Raw genomic sequence first — 22200 nt, 5'->3', positions numbered from 1 at the left:
ATAAAATGATTAGTTTATTTTGATAACAAAAAAGGAAATCTGTGCATATTTTTCCACAAAGAAAATTTCCATGATTTTTTTTTAATTTTGTGTTTGTGCAGCCGGCATTGCGACGTAGTGTTGGTAAAGCTGCAGCTTGTGACTCAGGCATCTCACATGGGTGCTAGTTTAAGTTCAGCTGCTCTACTTCCCATCCAGCTCCGTGGGTAATGTGTCTGCAAAGGCAAATCTCTGGGGGCAATGCGCTTTTGTGAGAGAGCTAAAGGAAGTTCCTTACTCCAAGTTTCACACTGGCCAACTCTTTGCCAGGAGACTAGCAAATGGAAGATTCTCTCTCTCTGACTTTCAGCTGGAAAAAAAAAAGGTTAAACCTCTTGTTAAAATCTGTGTACTCACCGATTACAGAATCTTTGTGCAAAAATAAATTCAGTCACATTTTCCATGAACTTTTGGCCTGTGTTCTGTGGATTAGACAAGCAAAAGCAGTATCCTCACAACATGAGTTCTGCTTCTCAGTTACCCTGAGTTCATTATCATGATACAAGCCTGCTAAAGAAAGGCTCCCACTGCTCTCCTCACTAGATCCACTGGATGATGGGTAGATACACTTGTGCTGGGTGACTGCTTCTTTCTCTGTAGGAGAGTGTAAACGTCACAACAGGAAGGACTTTATTTATCATTCATATCCAAAATCTTCAAGCCACAAGCAGCAGTAGCTGAATATTCAATATCTGAACAGAATCAAATCTGAGCCCCATGTGATGGCCCAGTGGCTAAATCCTAGCCTCCCATATGCCAGGATCCCATATGGGCAGCAGTTTGCTTCCTGGCTGCTCCACTTTCCATCCAGCTTCCCGTTGGGAAAGCAGAGGATGGCCCTAAGCCTTGACATCCTGCACTCACACGCAAGACCTGCAGGAGGCTTCAGGTCAGCTCAGCTCTGGCTGTTATGGCCACTTGGAGGAGTGAACCAGAGGGTGGACAATTTTCTCTCTGTCTCTCCTGCTGTCTGCAGATCTGTCTTTCCCATAAAAATAAATTGATAATGAAACAAGTGTTAATTCTTATACTGCTCATTATCTAGAGCATGTACCACATTGAAACATGCGTTTCCTAAATGTGTTGATTCATTCGGTTTGGCATCATGACTGAAGGAAACATTGAAGAACTCACAAAAGTTTTAAAGCTCATCATGCTGAAATCCCATTATAAATGATGTTGGGTTCACCCATCCAAACCAGACTTGAGCCATTCAGTTGACAATACCTTGGGCTGTGATTAATCTCACTGTTCATGGAGGCAGATAGCGTAAAGTGTGTGAAAGTGGTAGATAAAATTCCTATTCTTCCTTGTGTTGAAATCTGCATCTTTTCCTCTGTCTCCCTCGTATTTTATAAATGAATAGGTTATCTAGCTAATTAATAAACATGACTTTCTAGTCTTTGTGTCTAACTTAATAGTGATTCTGGTATCAGTAAAGGACTTGATTTGAAAAACTATTGAAGAATTTTTATAGTCACTTTTGGGAAGCAAAAGGTTAGCTCATCCCGAAGCCTCCTCACTAATTTTTTTTCCTTCCTTCAGCTGCTAACCCTTCTCTGTACTGACCCATCGATATCCTCTACACTGGAGAGTTTCCCTGGAAGCTCCTCGTGCACATGGTTCACAGCTTCTCAGACCTTCTCCATCTTCAGTCTGTTGAAGACCTGCTCAGATGCCCAAGACACCAGAGACTAGCACATCCAGTCTGACTCCATCAGAGTCTGTCACCCTAGGCTATCTCTACTCCCTGATGAAAGCTCTTCCGTGACCTTCTCCACCTCTGTAACAAACCATAATCTCAGAAGATGATTCAGCATTAATCATTCATGTCTTCAAGTGCTTAGTAAATGTGTTTTCTCTTTTCAGAGTTATTTGCATTTAACCTTATCTGAGATTATGAAATAAAATATTCCTCTGTGTTTAAAGAGTTTAGTCATTAAAGAGTTAGAAAGGGAACTAGAGATCACTCCATTTAAGAAACCAGTTCATAGATTCTTTGCATTGAACTTATCAAAGGTCAAACACACTGACAAAAGCTATTAATATGAAAGTGCTTGAGTCTTAGATTTTATAGCTGGGAGGCTCCTGCCTGGTCAATACATCACCCTGTGTTTGACTGATGTGCTTATCAAAGCTCCCATCCTCATATCATTAATTTATTGTATTTCTCCCTGCTCCCCCCACTCTCCTCCTCCTTGTATGTAAGTGACCTGCATTTTCTTCTTTTGTTTATGTTATTCCCACTGGGACATACAGACTATTATAAATCACCTGGATTTTGATGTATTACTAAACACTTATTGGAAGAACCTTTTTAAATATTTATTTTATTTTTATTGGAATGACAGATATACAGAGAGGAGGAGAGGCAGAGAAGAAGATCTTCCGTCTGATGATTCACTCCCCAAGTGACCACAACAGCTAGTGCTGTGCCGATCCAAAGCTCAGAACCAGGAACTTCCTGCAGGTCTCCCATGCAGGTACAGGGTCCCAAGGCATTGGGCCATCTTCGATAGCTTTCCCAGGCCACAAGCAGGAAGCTGGATGGGAAGTAGAGCTGCCGGGATTAGAACCAGCGCCCATATGAGATTGAGGCGTGTTCAAGGAGAGGACTTTAGCCTCTAGGCCATCACGCTAGGCCCAGGAAGAATCTTTTAAGAGGGCACTGACAAGTTTCTGAACCAAAGCTTTGGAATTAGATGACAGCTCAAGTGTTGATTATCATGTTTTGGGCTGAGAATCATTGAATGTGGTAGGACAAGACCATGTACCTGAAGTATGGTAAAGAACAGTATTTCCTGCAAAGTCAGCATGATGATTTCTATGAAATACAGGGGCTGGAAATGTGGCCACTTTTCTGCTTCCAGACTATTCTTTTCTTTCCCCCATCTTGAGAGCAAGCAGGCCAGCAGTGGGGGAAAGTTGGAAGTTGTTATTATACTGAAGGTCCCATAAGATGAGATGAAGCCAAGTTTTCATTTCTTCTACTTCGTTCTAACTTTTTATATATCTTAGGCCCTGGACTCATGGTCCAAGTTCTTTCCCACTCCTTGTCAAAAGCTTGCCTTTGAAGGCAGCAATAACTTTGGTCAGTGGGATATGGAATAATTTAGAATCAGGTAGTACATTGAGTTTGTCACTGTGTTTTATTCATCTTGCAAGTGAAGTGTCACTGGTTCTTGGAGAGGAAGAGAAGAGGAATCAACAGGAGGATTGTATTGGTATTGAAAGAACAGGAGGCTCAATTAACTCATCATCCATGTGCCATGCATGCTAAGCAGACAAGAATCTAGGGAAATCAAAAACTCATCACAATCATAAAGCTCAACAAGGCCAGCCAGAGAGTGCCTCTGTTGCTAGGTGGGAGCACTCAACCAATGCTTTGGCTGTTGTTGTGTTTCACACAATCCACAGACTCCTACTTCATGTGGGTATTGTTGTTAAACAGAAGAATACCGAGAACATATGTGCAGGTGTTCACAGAGTAAGTATCACGTGAACATAGCATTGTGTCTCTATATACATCTTCACATATACAAGAATCTTCAAAAAATTCCTAGTTTATTTTTCTCTAGTAATGCATGTTTTTCTGTTTGGATCCCAGCTATGTACTTGCTCCAAAATATTCACGGAATGTCCACAGATATTCACAAAGGCTCCCACTACTGCGGCTTTTCCAGTTGTGGGAGAGTATGGACAACACGGTTCATGCCACCAGCCTAGCATTGCTGACAGATCTAGATTTTCCTAAAATTGTCTTCCCAGGGTGGTGTTTCTCACTGTGCCATTCAGCCTGCCACCAGTTAAAGTTGACAGAATTGACTCATAAAATTTCAAGATGTCGAACTAAAATTTAACTTCCAGTTTGCAATGAATGATTCTTTAAAACATCAATATGTCAAGTGTGGAATTTAGACAATCCTTCATTTTTCTTGTTAAACATCTTCATTATTTATTTGCAATCTAAACACATTTTATCTGATAACTCTAACCAAGCCCTGTTTCCAGAAGTTAATTCCCTAACAAGACCCTCCACTTAAATCCTTCCCTCCCCAAAGCTGCAGAGAAGTCTGCATGGCGTTTCTAAAGTAGTTTCCGATTGGATTTTCAGCCCCGCCTGTACAGGGGACTCACAGCATGTCCTGCGAGTAGTGTGATGGTGTCCGTACAGGGGACTCACAGCATGTCCTGCGAGTAGTGTGATGGTGCCTGTACAGGGGACTCACAGCTTCTTCTACAGGATTCTTCCCAGTCAGCAACCCTTTCATCCTCACCAACTATACAGCTTCCTGTGGAATGCTGTAAATGTTATATATTCAGTGTTCTGTTCGCTCTCCTACTGCTTATCTTTAAACCAAACACACCTCTGTGTGAGCACTAACACACTCTTCTGCAGTTACTGAGTTTTTGTCCCGCATCTAGGTAGAGTACACCTTACAGGGTGGATGTCATCTCACCTCTGTCACCTGACTTGGAGATTTATTTTGAATATTACACATGAAAATTTGGATTGTAACAAATGTCTAAATGAACTAAGTCAAACACTATAATCCTTTTTTAAATAAACATTAAACAAAGACCAAATGGGGATTATAAAGAAATGGAATAACTATGCTCTATCGGGTCGCCAGCTGAGGAGAGATGAACTGTGGGTGACTGTGGGTGACTGGCTGCTCTGATGGTTTCTGAGGGGAAGCTATGGAATGTAACACGAGCACAATGACACACATTCAATATCAAACTATTCCATAGATTAAAAACGTTGAAAGTACATACCATTTTTAGATTTGCAAAAAATGAGAAGTTACTTCAAAGGAAAATGAACAGTTTTAATCTTTATTGAAAAGAAGTTAAAGAGAAAATCGTTTAAACTGTATTTGGGGACATGGCAGTGTAAACACATTAGAGGAACAGAATGCTTACACAGTCCTTATTTCCACACAGGAACTTCACTCATTGATTAAACTCCTCATCTTATCCTTTCACAAATGCAACGTTTATTAAATGACAATCACCATGAACAAAAGCAGATTTCTTGAAATAAATTGCTACAGGGAAATGGAATCTAACTCATACTGATGTACCAGACTTCCTGATAGAAGTGAAGTTTCCATCAAAGGACAGATCTGAATAGCACAATTCAACCAGTCTTGCATGTTGAGGAATTTGCTACTTTTATGGGTGAAGCATACAACTCCTACAAGGCTGATTTCAAGTTTTCATGGCAAAACACAATTCGGTAATAAGGGACTTGGGATTGTCAAAGTGAAACAACTTGGGCTGATGTATAACAAAATGCAAAGGGTTTCTGATGGAAAGTTACAAGGTGGCAGCTAAGATGGCTTTATGGATACCCAAGACACAGGCAGGATGACTTAGTGGGAAGCATGTGAGTGTTATGTTACAGGACAGCAGTTGGTGCTTCTGAACACATCAGATAATTGTTGTTGAAGACTCATTTAGGTAACTGGGAAATACTTAAATAGAAGCATGTGGGCTGCTAAGAAGATAAAGGAACCAGTGTATTGAATGCTGGATGTATGTGATAAAGCTGACTTCAAAGCTTCCTTGTACCTGAGTCAGCATACCTGACTGACACAAGCCTGGAGTTCTCAGATATAATCCACATGGGAGTGCATGAGTTACGCAGCCAAGGATTCCTGGCATTAAAGGACAGTTCCCTGACAGTGGTGTTAGCTTTGACAGTGATCTCAGCCCCACAAGGTTCAGCTTGATATCGCAACATTGGGGCAGTCATCTGCTATTAGAAACATTGTCAGTTAAGTTAGGAACAATGCATAATTTTACCAGTTATTTCAGGATGTAATGATGGTGTACGATAATTGCCTTTCTACATTTCCTCTGAAAGGAAAGTCAGGGTGAGATTTCCTGAGACTAATTTTTCTGTTAAAACATAAAAAAGAATAAGACACACATCTCTGGTCATCACAATGGAAGAGGTAGAAGCATGTAATTACTCAAGGTGTAGCCCTGAGTCTCATTCTGTGAGGGAAGGGATCATATTTGAAAAGACTTTAAAATATATCTATTTTCCCTGAATTAAAGATAGTTAAACCTGTATCAGTCAAATACAGACTTCATTTAGCTGTTTAAAAGACTTTCAATCCTACACTTTTTATGATCATCGCAAGTATTTTTATTGCATTGCCTGCCGGGGGCCAGCTCCAGCCGAGTTTGGAGCTTGAGAAGGGTGTGTGGAGTGGGCAAGAAGAAGAGACACTGTCACTTGGTTCCCTCCCATCACAGCTTAAGAAGCTGACCTTTTTTATTTACTCAGGCACATCAGAAGTCTCTGCACAAACGTTTGTTCTGTTTTACATCATGATTAAGTGGATATGCACAGATGTTTGGCTATTTTATTTTTTACTTCATTGTCAACCAGGTGCACTTAAAGATAATTTTGTAAGCTGCCACAATCATTTTCTTCAAAGAAATCCATTATTTATTCTTCAGTAGTAGCCATCGGGTGACAACTAGAAATCCGGCCAAGGCACATGAGATTACCTATTAATCAGTAATACATTCCTAATACATTTCTGTTTCTAAAACTTGCCAATCATGTATTGGGAGAAATATGTCAAAAGGGAAAAATATAATAATGCAAGACAAAGGAGAATCAAAATGACAGAATAGAGTAAGGACACGTTTAAATGGACAGGGAAACATTAGCCAGTATGAAGCAGAGAAGGCACATTCCAGAAAGTAGGAGAAGACAGAACAACAGCAGAGGGGTACTTGGAGACTGACAGACACAGGAAAGTGGTGGACTCAACAGTATGGATGGAGGTGCAGTGATACCACAGTGGCATTCAGCAAGTGGCAATCTGAGTTGCAGCAGCATCTGGAACTCCACCAGCAACAAGGTAGGAAGGGATTTTCACTGGGAGCTCAGAAAATGAACCCACACAAAGAACTGCCTGTTCTGCTGGTCTGTTTGATTTGACCAGGAGCAGAGATGGAGCAGCAGATCCTAGATGGGCAGTGTGGGAACAGGGTAGATTTCACAGCCAAGTCAGCCCGTGAGAGCCGAATTGGGCACCATTTTGCGTAAAGAGGCAAAGGCAAGGACAAGGACTGAGCATACACTGAGTTAGGAGTGAACCTATTTCTGACTCCGCGAACTGCTGCAACAACATGGAATCCTACAGGTTCCACTCAAGATAGGTCCAGGTAACCCTCAGACCTGATGACCAGCTGATCAAAAATTCTTAGTGACATGTCAGGCGCCATTTTGTACAGTGTGGCAAAAGTTTCAAGACTGCAGGAACAACAGGGAGCTGCGTATGTGCTGAGCTTGCAAGAATTCAATGTACTCAGTGCATTGCACAGGTCCCACAGAAAAATAATACCGACTATAGAATTGTAGGGGTCAAAATATGTCTGTGTGGCTCTCAGACCTAACGGCGAACAGGTTCCTGCAACATTACCACCGACAACATCCTAGCTATATAGGACACCTGGTCTCTCCTCAATCCTGGGACCTGCTCCAAGCAAAAGAGGAAGAAAGGTTGTACAAACAACAGTGCAGCCTTAAGACGGTATCACAGGAGGTGGAGACTGGTAATCCCGGAGCTGGAGCTATGGAGACCATACTGGAGGTCTAACATAAGGACCCAAAAAATGGAACTTGCTTGAGGTAGTGGCACAAGTGGCTGTAAACAAAGAGCCATGTGCCAATTGCAATAAGTAAAATTGAACTGTAGACCTGTGGGTGACAGAGCTTAGAAACCTGCCCCAAGGAGAAGAATCTGATGACTGGAAGTACAGTGACCAAAAGCAAAAGAAGAGACAAAGGCACAATGAATATTACTCAAGACTTCCCTGCAAAGGAGCAAAACTGTATGCTAACCAAAGAGTTCACTGAGGAGGACATCGAGAAAATGGGAGACACAGAATTCAAAACATTGTTATAAAGCCTCTAATCAACAACAACAAACACGTAAAGAAGGTGTTCAAGGGATTTAAGGAATATGTCACAATGGAAATGTATCGAATAAAAGCTGATACATTAGAAATGAAAAATACAGTGGAGTGTCTCCAACATAGAATGAAGCAAGCAGAACAAAGAATATCAGGATTGGAAGATATTTCCTGTAACCAGGGGGAAAAAAGCAAAAAGCTGGAAGCAGAGCTGGATCAGGCCAAAAAAAGTATTCAAGAACTGAAAGACACTATTAAGAGGCCAAATATAAGAGTTATGATATTCCCAGAAGGTCCAGAAAGAGCAACTGGGATTAAACATGTATTCAGCGAAATAATAAGGGAAAACTTCCCTAATCTAGAGAAAGAATTGGGAAACAACATCCATGAGGAGCACAGAATTCCCAAAAGGGTTGATCAAAAGTGATATTCACCACAACACATCATAACTATGTTTTCTTCAATTGAACATAAGAAAAAATCCTTTGTCTTCGGAGGCCGAGTGCTCTGAGGTCACCCACCCCCCAACCGGAGCTTCCGCAGGGGATGGAAGAAGTCCAAACACTACCGTGCAAAAACCAACGTCATCGGAAAGACAACCAGAAGCCCTGAGTGGTCCACAGAAACAGAAGAACAATAAACGTCCTTTGGGACCAGGGAAGAGAGCTTTCTCTGGTCCGAGCCTGGCTCCAACTCTGGACCCCCACCCTCCCTCACAATGACCATTGGGATCGCTCCAAAAACCCCTCATAGCAAACAAACAATAATACAAACTAAAAAAACCTAAAATAAATAGACAAACAACAAAGAGTAGAGCTTGGAATCTGACAGGAAAGAGCTGGTGTGGATTGGCTCATGCCTCGCTGGGTGGGACACAAAGATTAGTCACTTCTCACCGTGGTGTTGAGGATTTTCCTGCACACCCTCCAAAAAAAAAAAAAAAAAAATGTTCTGCACCTTAATTGTCGACAAATGTCTTGTTAGAGTTACAAACCAGTCTGGATTATCCTAAAATCTGCCAAGATTAACAGAATTATACTTCAACACAACAAATGGCTAAATACTAAAATGAAATAGACACGAGACAGCTGAATGGTACCTTATAGCCATTTAAGGTATACAGCAGCCGGTCCTGTATATAAACTAAAATTCAAATGTCAATGAGATAATCATAGGTTGTGGTTAGTACTTGTTTTTTTTTTTTTATTATTGTTTTTTTGTTTTTAACATACTGGTTACTCAAAACCATGTCAATTCCATAATGTTGCAAATTGCTGTTGATGTTATATTGGGACTCTTAATTGACTGTGATGATATTCTACCAGCTCTAACTTCGGACCAGAAATGGTCTCCCCCAAAAAATGTTCAACCCATCTGGACAATAAGTAGCTGGACTCTGCTTGGTATACGTTTGCAAGGAAAGAATCTTGATTGAATTTGAACTGTAATACTGCATGAAGGTGGAGGAATCCACCAGGGGGGAGGGGAGGAGCATGGGTGGGAGGATTCCCAGAGCCTATGAAACTGTCATATAATGCAAAATAATTAATTAAAAAAAAATCCACTAGTTAAAAAAATCCACTAGTTAAAATCCACTAGAAAAAAAAAAAGAAAGAAAAAATCCTTAAAATTACGCAGGCGGGGCCTGGCGGCGTGGCCTAGCGGCTAAAGTCCTCACCTTGAATGCCCTGGGATCCCATATGAGCGCCGGTTCTAATCCCGGCAGCTCCACTTCCCATCCAGCTCCCTGCCTGTGGCCTGGGAAAGCAGTCGAGGACGGCCCAAAGCTTTGGGACCCTGCACCCGCGTGGGAGACCTGGAAGAGGTTCCTGGTTCCCGGCACCGGATCGGCACGCGTACCAGCCCGTTGCGGCTCACTTGGGGAGTGAAACATCGGATGGAAGATCTTCCTCTCTGTCTCTCCTCCTCTGTATATCCAGCTTTCCAATAATAATAAAAATCTTTAAAAAAAAATTACACAGGGAAAAAAATTCAACTGACATATAAAGGAATGTCAATTAAACTCACAGGAGAACTCTCACAGGAAACTCTACAGACCAAAAGAGAATGGAGAGACATATTCCAGATTCTAAAAGGAAAATAAAAATGTCGGCCCAGGATAACATATCCAGTCAAGATTTCTTTTGTCTTTGAAAATGGAATAAAATTCTTCCACAGTAAAGAAAATTTAAAAGAATTTGCCTCTTCCAAACCTGCTCTACAATGATATTTACAGATGCTCTCTTCACAGAGAAGAGGAATAGCACCTACCAAAACGAAAGGCAATTATGAAGAACACCTCAGTAAAATAACAACAGAAGACTAAATCATGAACAACCCATTCCTAAAATGACAGGACCAATTGCTACCCATACATATTAACCCTGAATGTAACTGGCTTACGTTCAATTAAATGTCATAGATTAGTAGACTGGATTAAAAAACAAAACTCAGCTATTGGTTTGCTACAGGAGACACATTTCACCAATGAAAGCCAGAGGAAACTATATCTCATGGATTTTGTTTTTGTTGTTGTTGTTGTTAATTTCATATCTTCAAAACACTGTCTTCTGATTAAATTCTTCACTGATTCATAGATCATACATTAACATAATTTTCTTTGAGAAGATTCTTGGTTTTTTTTTACATTTCTTCAGTGACACCTTAGTCATTTAGCAGCATGTTATTCAACTCCATGGTGTTGTTATTTTCTTTGTTTTCTTCCTGTTGTTGATTTTGTCTTGTGGCTTTTCATTTAACGGGATGTACAGTAACTGTGTATTGGATATTATCGTATCCAGTAAGATTATTTAACTTCATGGCATTGTAAATTTGTATTTTTCTTCCTGTTGTTGATTTTATATTGTGGATTTTTTTTAAGGGGATGTACAGAAAATGTGAAATGGAAACTAACATATCCAGATGTGAGGATACAATGTAGTATGCATCTCTACTTCCAGACTGAAGATGGACTCTCAATGACACTGTTTACTACGTGACAATAGGATGTTGGACTCTCTGTCATTGTCCATGCCTACAATACTGGACATATGACTGTACATGAAGAACTATACTTTAGTAATGGTGTAGGGGAACTCCTTATGGGGTGGTTGGAGAGAGGATAAGGGAAATTCCAGGGACCTATGAAATTGTATCATAAAATGATAATAATAATAGTAATAAATGTGTCCCAAGAACACCTTGAACAGAAAAAAAAATCCAAGACTAAAGTTTTAAATATTAAATCCCCCTACAACAATAGGCTTATAACCCCACAACAATCAAACAATAATTAAAAGCATATCTCTAATATTAATAAAAGCATCCTTTGATTCCTCTAGCCAAAAATTGCTGGGATCCCTGTGGTGGGTCTGGATGACATGAAGATGTGAAGAGAACTGTTCCCCTCCTGGCAAGGTCATGAGGAGCTTCCTGCTGCACAGCAAGGCCTGGTGGATGTCTCTGCAACCACCTCAAGGCAGCTTCACTCCCTTTGCCTGGACACCTGACCACCCCACTGAGAATTCTGTAATCTCTTGAGGCATTGTAGTTTGCCCCTGCCAGTCGGTTTTTACAACCAATATGAGCTTGGAAGTTAATGCTGGCGATAATGCCTTGTTAAACAGGCCTTTAGCAATTCATACCATCTCAGCCACCCCCATTGACCATATGGCTGGAAGAGCTCAAGAACGTTTGCATTAACATTGCAAAAGATGCTTTTAGACTAATCTAGGGTTGTTAAGCACGTGGTTGTGGTGGGAATCTATGTTTAATTCTAAAATAGCGACATTTCCAATGATCCAAAGAAATTGCAAAGTCAGGCTATCCTTTAAGGTTCCAGTAACTATACTTATCACCATAGCAATTTCAGTTCATACTCCCATCACGTTCATTAATTTGTTCGGGATACTTATCCAGCCCTTTCCTAAATGGTGCACTACATGCCTGGCCAGATTCCGGGGCAATGGGTTAGCAAACAGTAACGTGTCCAGAAACGGCATGGGATTAATTGTACTCTTGTGTATAAATTGCTAAAGGCCCACTCACCAAGACATGATGAGCAACATTAGCTTCCAAGCTCACATTGGTTGCAAAAACCATCTCACAAGAGCAAACAGCAATGACTTGATGGGTTATAGAATTCTTAGTGGGATGGTTGAGTGTCCATGCAAAAAGGGGTGAAACCGTGTCAAGGTGGTCTGAGAGACATCGGCCAGACCCTGCCATACAGCTGGAAGCTCCTCACAGCCTTGCTAACAGGGAAGCTGTTTTCTTCACACCTTCATGGCATCCACACCCACTGCAAGGACCCTGGCAATTGCCAACTTTAATTCTCAAAATCTCTTAGAGCCCAAGAATTGCTATTGATTAGATCAATGCTGGGAGTGTAAATGGCGTCATTCTTCTATATTAAAAATCATCTGGACATATTTCTAATACTATGATTGTCACTGCATGAATAATAAAACATTACAAGGTATGCAGAATTTTATATGGCTTAGGGTGCACTGATGGCCTTAGCAGACCCTCACCCCAGGTCTAGCATGCAGGAGGCAGCATCCATTGCCTTAGAAGGAAGGCACACATGAAAAGAAGGTGCTGGTGCTGGCCAAGGGCACATACAGGGCAGGAAGGGCAGCCCTTCTTACCTGGTTTGGATACTGAGTAGTTGGCATATACCTAATGCACAATCCCACAGTATCTTCATGATGTTTAGTACACTATATCCAATGCTATACAGTCACGACTGTATATTACATGCAAGGGAAGAGGTTCCTGCACAATAAAATAACTTTATTGACCCAAAGAAATGAAAAAAATAATCACTTTTGGAAGCAGTGCAATTCTTCTAATCTTTCTCCTAATTCATGCCACCGTAGTTCAGTGATCCTCCAAACGAGATATTACACTAATAATTACTGCAATCCAAATGAGATCTCAAGGGTTATACAAAAATTCCAGTGTGAAATGCAAAGCTTAACTACAATGAATATATAAAATTAAATACAGAAACACTCAAAGACAGATAAAACAAATAAAATCTTTTCTGCTTTCTTTTTTCCGCATCAGTCTAAATGAACTTGCCAGGGTAGATCAAACAACCCAGCTTCTCTCAAACTCCTCTTCACATTCTCATCTAAGGGGGTTTCTTAGTGCCCACGGGTGTCTCTGACCCAGCTGTGTTCCTGTGGAAGCTGTTGGCACTCAACAGGTTCAATGACTCATCAGGGTGAGGGAGGCACACAGATGCAGCTGGGGCTCATTGGAAGGAAACAATCAGAGAAAATGAACTGCCAGAGGAAGGCATTTCCTGTCACTTGAGGTATCGGGTGCAAGCTTCATTTCCTTTTTCCACATTTTCTGACTCCACATTTTCACAAATCCTCCTATCTCTTTCTAGTTACCAAGAGTAACAGCACCACTCACCTGCCTTTATTTCAAATCTTAATGTTTTTAGACTTAATCAGTTTGTATTCAATGTGATTTTAATCAACCAGATGGTTGGAAGTGAGTAATGAGGACTTAATTATTTTTTTTAGCTCACCAGCAAAACTGGGCCTAACCCTCTACATAAAACATTAACTTTGGTATACTGACGATGATGATGGAAATGGATGAAATAAATTATAGGGCAAATATCTGTTTTAAATACCCATCAAGGGTTTCCATAAATACAGCAGAAAATAGATTCTTAGAATCATATCTGATGCTGTCCTTAAGTCTTGACGTCCACTCTGTAACAAATTGAGTGTCTGTGATGGAAATCATCCCAGTCGTGCGGAGTGCTTGGTGTCTTGGCAAAGACAATTGTGCCTTTCCAGGCATTGTTTGCAAGCTAGTAGAATATACTATCGTGAAATTAATTCTTGAATAACAGAGAAGTCAAACCCTACTGTTTTTAGCTTTTTTATTCACTTTGGAATCATGCAAATCGTATTATTAGGGGAATAAAACGGCTGCAGCTCCATTTGTTTCAGAGCTTCTTTTTCTAGTGGAAAATACAAAGTGTGTGTTCTGAAAGAGCTTTGTCCTTGGGGAACAGACATTATCAGAGGACAAGCATGAAGCACAGGCATGGGGCCAGCTAAAGAAACTGGAAAGCAAACCTATCAGGAATACATTGAAATTCTATTAATCCTGCAGAATGGTAGTGTTTGGGTTTTAATACTTGGACAGTGAAATGCATTTGCCTTTGAGTGAATCGGAATTACATTCCCTCCATTTCATGTAACTTGCAAAATAACATTTCATGTGATTCAAGAAATCATCTTTAGTTTGAATGCAGATAAATCTTGGTTTTGTGCAATGCAGCATCTGACAACTATGTAATCACTGTAAGATACACTTTGATTTCCATTCATGGTTTAACATGAACAAACGGAAAAATGAAAGGATGTCTCAAGGTGAAGTTGATGTTGCATAAATGTCCCCACTGTCCGGAGTTGGAGTGAGTGTACACATGTTAAGGGAAGAGGGAGACTGGGAAGTGGTTCTGAGTGGGAGAATCGTTTTCACAATTCTCCATCAAAGAGCTTTGAAGTTCAGAGAGATTTTCCAGAAGTACTTTCCTCTTTTATTCAAACTTCTGATTTTGAGATACATTCACAGATTCCATGAATTCTGATAATAAGCAAACATGAAGGGTTTAAAAAGGAAAAAAAAAGTGATAGTCTATGAAAGTTGGTCTTGTTCTTATGAGACAAAGAAACTGTTATAACAACAAATCACTTCACACCACCAGCACCATGATGAACAAACGCATTTCGGTTCCAAGGAGGACAGTGAGACCAAAGTTGACTCAATTGTCTTGTTGGAACATGAGCCAGCCAGCAGTTCCCAAGAGAGCAAGTCAGCACCAATATGTCGAGATAGATGACCTTTACGTGAAGGCACCATCAATTAGTTCCAAAATGGGTCAGTTTGCTCAGTTCTGTTATGGTTCTAGTACCTGCATGATGCTGTCAAGAGCATGGGTATATTCCAGTGAAAAGTAATATTCATGCTTAAAAATGAAGAAATTGAACAGTAGGGAACAGTAAAGGAACTGATTTTGCATCCTGGTAGATGCTTGGCTTGGGTGATGCTGTTGGGGTTTACACACATAATGAGTTCAGCTGAAAGAAAAATATGGCTAAAGAAAGTTCATCTTGTTATTATGTGTGATGTGAAATATTTTTTCTAAAATTAAAAAAAAAGGATGGAAGGAGGATTGAGGGATGGAGACAAGGAGGGAATAATATATGGGCCTCTATCTATGGGATACATGAAATCTTGCATGGAATACAAGAAAAAGTGTAAATGCTTTGCACCGAATCAATTTTTAAATTTGATTTTCTGCAAGCTTTTTAATATCCCCTTGTATACAAGAATTCATGTGATTTGGGGAATAGATGTTGAAGATCATGAACAAGAAGAAAAATAAACCATAAGCAAAACAAAGATAAAAACGCAAACTTCTGTAGATAGCTCCTTGTTGCTGCTCCAGGAGGTGTGTGTGTGTGTGTGTGTGTGTGCCTCACATTCCAGGCACTGCTCATCACATCATGTCTCATTTCCTCCAAAATACTAACAAAACTAGGGCATTGTCCCATATTTTACATAAGAGGAAAAGGACCCAAGGAAAGGAAGGGATGACAGACATGGATCACCCTCCTGCAGGTGGAAGTCTCAGGATCTAAAGCCACAACTGTTTGAGATCACAGGTTCTTTCTCCTCACTCTGTGATAGACAATCCTGCAGTCATTGCTGAAGCAAAGCACCACTTTCCTGTCTGTAAATATGAATATTGCCTGGTGGAAATGCCACAAAGCTCTTATGTGTAAGGTGGCTTCACTTCCTTAATCCATGCCCCTATTTGTAAGCCATGAAACAAGAGGTACGGACCATGTTGAATGATCAGATGTTTCTTAAGGGAAGTGATGCTTAGAAAAGCACAAGTTTAGTGGATAGCTTCACCATTCCTTTAGGTCAAGGTCATGGCAGAGAAATGAAAATGTTGTCAAGGATGAGAGGTTCTAGAAATGATGGCAGGAAAAACACAGCAATATCTTCCATAGATTCAAAAGTTTTAGCCACAAGGACATTTATACAAATTTGTGCTTTTCATGATCACAATTTGTAAATATCTTAATGCTACATTTCAGTGCAAATACTTACACTTTTTAGAAGATCATTTACACAGGGTATTGCAAGTTAAATTTAAAAAAAAAATCAAGATAAGGGCCTGATGCAGTAGCCTAGCGGCTTAATTCTTCACCTTTCACTCGCCAGGATCCCATATGTGTGTCAGTTCTAATCCTTGAGGCTTCCCACCCAGCTCTCTGCTTGTGGCATGAGAAAGCAGTCAAGGACAGTCCAAAGCCTTGGGACCCTGCAATCACGTGGGACACCAAGAGCAGGCACCAGCTTCCTGGCTTCAGATAGGCTGAGATCCAGCCATTGCAGTCATTTGGTAAATAAATCATGGGATGGAAGATCTTCCTCTCTGTCTCTCCTCTCTGTATATCTGACTTTGCAATTTAAAAAATCAAGATGAAAGAGATGCTTAGCCTAGTAATGAAGATATTGGTTGAAGCAAGAGCATTCTAATTGTAGTGTTTAGTTTTGACACCTGGTTCCAGTTTCTGACTCCAACTTTCTGCTAATGTGGACGCTGAGAGACAGTGCTAATGGGTCCCAGGCGAGTTAGGTCCTCCCACTCACACAGGGCGTGTGGACTGTAACCCAGGCGTCAGGTCCTCCCACTCACACAGGGTGCGTGGACTGTAACCCAGGCGTCAGGTCCTCCCACTCACACAGGGTGCGTGGACTGTAACCCAGGCCCCAGCTCTGGGCTGGCCCATCCAGGCTTTTGCCGGCATTTGAAGAGTGAACAAGTCAGTGGCCTGTGTCTCTGCTTCTCAAATAAATACGTATTTAACACTAAGATATATGCTGTGACACTTCAGATAACACTCAAGGCTCCTGTGTAAAATACTGGAGTGTTGTTCTTGTCTTGATGTTTCTGCTTCCTATCAGGTTTCTGCTAATACTCCTGGGAGGTAATGGGTAACAGCTCAGATATGTGAATTGCCATATGGTAGCCTGGAGAGTGTTTCTGACTTCTGATTTCAGCTGGGCTCTAGACATCACAGATACTTAGAGAGTGAACCAGCAAATAAAGCTCTTTTTCTTCTCTTTCCCTCTTCATCATTCTACCCTTCAAATAAAAAATAAATGGGTATATTTAAAAAGTTAAAAAAAAGTTACTCCACAAGTTAACAAAAGTGTCTCTACAGCAAAATCAATCTATTATAATTTGAAAATAGCATTACTTGAAAACAGGTTGTTGGTCATAACCCTTTATTAACCTGTTAGTTCAGCAAAATCACCTAATAAAACATGTTTCATAATAAAGCTTAAATATTAAAAAAGAACTGAAATTAAACACTGAATGGTGGTATATATACTTTTATTTCACAGTAATGTTGGATAATCATTTGGTAAAATCTTGTTAAGTCAAGCATCTTTTATGTATAGAGCTCACTAGTGTGTGTATGTTATACTATGTGCAAAGAGTAGTTATATAAACAATATAGACACCTGGAGTACTGAAAAGTACATGGAATAGAATCTAAAAAAAAATGCATGGGTCTAAAAACATGTTAGCACTAAATTAAGTGTATTTTGTAGTTTAATCATTTCATCTAGCATTTTGCACTTGTACCCAAACAAATAATTTTTTAATTGGAAGCTAGGATTATAGGGCACAATGTGATGGGTCAGTGGATAAATCCTTGCCTTGCATGGGCTAGAATCCCATATGGATGCTGGTTCATGTCCCAGCTGCTTGAGGTCCCATCTAGATCCTTACTTGTGGCCTGGGAAAGCAGTAGAGTACGGCCCAAAGCCTTGGAATCTTACCCCAGTATGGGAGAACCAGAGAAGCTCTTGGTTCCTGGTTTCAGATCAACTTAACTACATTGCTCAGGGTTTGTATTAATCATGTGATACTACCTTCCTCCCTTGATCAAGAGTCATAGAAAGAGCTTCTGCAGCCAGCCAATTGTTGGGCCATGATTTGTGTGTTCAACAACATGCAGAAATGACACTTCAGCTATTTTAGCTGGTGTTATTGAGGGAGGCAAGGTAGCTTCAGGCCAACAGGGAGACAAAGAGCATTGGCAAAGGGCAGAAAAACCAACAGGACATCTGCAATTGCTCAGTAGGAGACAACACTTTGTATCCTTGCTGTAACTCAAGCCTGCTTTGAAAAACCAACGACCTCTCTGAGTGACAGCCATATGGGGTTGTTAACAAAGTTCTTAGCAACTTTGAAACAGAAAAATTATCCTGCATGGCAGGTTGCAGGAGGTCCCCAAGGAAGGAAGGGGCTTCTCGAATGTCTAATGGATGAGAGCATGGCCATAATGACCTGTTAGGTTTCTTACAGGGGAACAGTGAGGTCAGGGCTCAGGGAAGATAGGTAACTGATATAGAGGCACAGGGCTGGGAGGAAGGTGCCCAGTCTCTATAGACGCTTTCACTGCATCTATTTGCTCTTCCGTGGTTTATCTGTGTCAACTAGAATTTCCTGCCCTTTTCCCTGCCCATGCACTTTTTAAAAATATATACATATATATTTTATTGTATTTTTGTTGACAATCTTTACATAGTTAATTACGGAAAAAAAAACAAAAGGTTCAGGGGGTATAGGGAAGTGGGTAATAGTATTATGTCCATATTGTTTCCATCTTGTATCTGAGGTAAAGGGGGATATTGATGGAGAAGCCCCACCCAGTTTCCCACCCACCCCAAGTCCCGGATGTGCGGCATGCTCTGAGATCCTTGCTCAAATGGTTTTAATAGTTCTCCAGTTATGAATCGCTGCCAGTTTCACTAGATGAGGTCGTCCACACAGTCCATCATAGAGTCTTTATTTGCCCAGTATTTCGCTGCCAACATATAGCGGAGGTGGTTGATTGACTTGCTCTGTCCTCTGTCTTTTCTTGGCTAGGGTTCTGAGTCCAGCAGTTCGATTGGGGAGATCTCCAAAGAAGCTTTGAGGTATTCCCAGACCAGATTCTTGTATGCTCTAGCAAGCACAGGGCCTGGCACAGTCCATCACCATGACCAGCTGGTGGTTTCAACTGCTGGGTTGGTTCTGTTTTCAGTCCTGATTTCCACTGAAACCAATGGGTGTTGCAGTCCAGCCTGGCTCTGCCCAGGACACACTCGGCCCTTGCCTCAACCAGTGAGAGCTGCAGCCCACTCGGGGCGACCCACAATAACCCCCACCAGGCCTGCCCCCTAACCTGGCCTGCCAGTATGTATAGCAGACTTGTCCGGTCTGTCCCACATCCCATCTGGCTCTCGTACTTGTCAGTGGGTATTAAAGCTTAGTTCCATCTAACCAATTCAACTCTCCAGCCCTCACTGATGTTGTTGAGTGCCTCTCTGTCTAGCAACCCCAGCCCCCGTCTACGTTTTCATGCCCTCACACGGGAGTAGTGACCCAAGAGGGGGGAACCCACTATTTCCCTCCCAGGTCTCTCTCAGTCCCGGTTTATGCACTCTTCGGGTGCTTCTGTGATTTGACTTGATAGAATTAGACCCCAGTGCCAGCTTCTGATAGCTGATGCTGCGGTTAAGCCCAAACATCCCTCATCCACTCTAATTTATGCTTGCACCAGCAGGAATCATCTGCCTAGCCTAGTTTTTCCCTGATCTAGTCCATGTGCAGCGCACAGGTGTTGCAGCCTTGCTTAGTCTGGTCTGTCCCCATCCCAGCCCAAGCTCTCCAGTGGGAGTAGCTGTCTGGTGAGGTGACCAGCCCCTTAATCCCCCCGCCGGCTCTGCCCCTCCCTTCCTGGATCTCGCGTGTGCTGGTTGGGTGCTGCAGTCAAATCCAGTACAGGCAACCTCACCCTAGCGTTCCATAGTGTGCACTGGTTTTGACGCAACCAGTCCCGGCTCAACCCACACTCTGTTCTGGTGTCGGATTTACCAGTGTATGACATGAACTGATTCAGCCTGGTCTGCCCCTGACCAATGCCAAATGTATGCCAGTGGGAAACTTTCCATGGCCTATTCTGGGTTGTTTCCTATCATGCTTCTTGCACTTACGTGCAGGGACTGTGTCCTGCCAGAGGAGTTGCCCAGGCTCCTCCATCAGAACCCCTCCCAATGCCAGATTTTGCGCATACCAGGGGGTCCTTGAGCCAGCCCTACTCAGTTCACCTCACGTCCTAGCAGGAGCAGTGGCGTTTCCTGGCTTGCTTTCACCCCGTTCTGGTTCTTGTTGTTGGATGGTTCAGCCCAGCCATGGCTCGTCCATACCCACGTACAGCTCACACATGGCTCAGTATGGGGTTGAGACCCAGCCTAGTCAGTCCCACATCCACCCTGGTTCTCCAGGACACCAGATGATGTTGGGGTCTGGCCTGGCCTGGTGCATCCAGTCCCAGCCCACACTAGTGCCTCGGGAGATAGCAACTGTTTCCTAGATAGAATGCAGCCCCCATTCCAGCACACGCGCCCCTTGGTGGGAACCTCAACCCAGTTAAGGTGTCCCCTTACCTCCCCAACTGGGCCTGTTCCTAGCCGTAGATCATGCACCTGCCAGTGGTTGCTCTGACTCAGCTTGTCTCAGTCCCTCACTTGTCCTGGCCTCTGCCTTAGACAGTGTGACTTAGTGTTCTTGACTCAGGTAGCTACCTAAGCAGTGATTCAGACAACCAATACCCCAGAGCTCCCTGGCCGGGCGGCCAGCAGGCAGAGCCTGGCACCACATGGTGCACTGGCCACCCTGGGGGAGGCTGAGGACTCGTTCACTGCCTTGCGGCACTGTCTTTGGCGTGAGCCCTCAGCATTGGGTCCGACCCGGCAGGGGCACCCCCCACAGCCGCCACACTGTGAGGAGCGGCACTTGCCTCCAAGCCCAAGGCCCGCACCCCTCCCAAACTCACCCAGCCGCCAGATATAAGCAGCTGGGTGGAGCTAGGAATTTTAACCCAGTTCCCAAGTTCCCTCATGGCGCACTTACCCTGAGGAAAGAGCTCTCTTGGGTCCTGGGGGAGGCCGAGGACTTGTTCACTGCCTTGCGGCACTGTCTTTGGCGTGAGCCCCCGGCATTGGGTCCGACCCGGCAGGGGCACCCCCCACCCCATGCACTTTTAATACTAATCACTCATATACATTGACACACAGCTGTCGTTCCCTACAGAGGCAGGTAACCAGCCACATTGTTTTGGGAAAGGTTGACATGCCCACTATGTCCCAGGACTGCCAATTTGTGTCTACTGTGTTCTCACTTCACAGTGTCTCAGTGCCCTCTGAGTTGACCAGGAGCCTCCGAGGATCAGCTCATTGCAGGCATCCAAAGGCTGCAGTGGCCTTTAGCCGCCCTACGTAGGATGGCAGAGGACACCACTGTGTGATTGGGTGGCAGCATCCACACTGATGTCCAAAGGCGTAACTCTGTTGAGCAGTGTCTGCACACAATGAGAATATTGGCAAGATTTCTAAAAAGCTATCTCAGCAACTAAATCATGTCAAATAAAGAAGTCAAATCCATACTAGGCTTCTCCAAGGTAATTCTCCTCAGAGGGAAAAATTGAATTTCATGTAGGTGATTGAAACAGAACCAACAGATGTCAACCAAATGCCCTTTCAGGGAAAAACAAAGAAGCAAATGTGTGTGTGTGTGTGTGTATGTGTGTGTGTTAACATGCATAAATATAAAATAACATTATTTGAGATATAGAGTCCAAAAGTGAATTTTATTATGATGGTTTTTCCTGCTTCTCTTTATGCTCGCACCTTCCATTGTCTGACCATTGGATCTCTGTTCTCCTGCCTCTTGATAGCCAATATCAAAAGGCACAGTCATTGGTCTGGCTTGGTTGTGACTGTTTTCCACACTGACACTGATCCATAGCAGGATTCTGTTCATGATCTTGTCCCACATGTGGACAAGAAAAGGGCAGGCCCTTGTGACATGGCTATACTGTTGATGGGCCTTAATCTGCCACCAGGGACTGTGACCTTGATTGCATTTCCCTTTTTATGAACTGTGGAGTCACGTGGAACACAAGTTAGAGTAAGAACTCCAGATAGTCAGTTTGAGCTGCATCATAAACAAACAAATTATCCGGAATTGGGAGCATGCAAATTACATTGTTGTCACCCATAATGTCATGACCGAGTACCTTGGTTCAAAGCCTTACTTCATTTCCC

General features: G+C 42.4%; 1 protein-coding gene across 1 annotated transcript in view; it reads right to left on the bottom strand.

The window, feature by feature from the left end:
• Positions 1–21931, bottom strand: part of LOC101521841 (contactin-associated protein-like 5) — a 415974-nt gene extending 394043 nt beyond the window's left edge. The window contains exon 1 of the mRNA XM_058664165.1: positions 21784–21931. Within this exon, the coding sequence (XP_058520148.1) occupies positions 21784–21931 (148 nt within the window). The remainder of the gene's footprint in view (positions 1–21783) is intronic.
• Positions 21932–22200: the final 269 nt, after the last annotated feature.

This window comes from Ochotona princeps, chromosome 5 (assembly GCF_030435755.1).
Source record: "Ochotona princeps isolate mOchPri1 chromosome 5, mOchPri1.hap1, whole genome shotgun sequence".
NCBI classification, from domain to species: Eukaryota; Metazoa; Chordata; class Mammalia; order Lagomorpha; family Ochotonidae; genus Ochotona; species Ochotona princeps.
The sequence above is the reverse complement of the archived record's forward strand: the minus strand, read 5'-3'. Positions and strand labels throughout refer to the sequence as shown.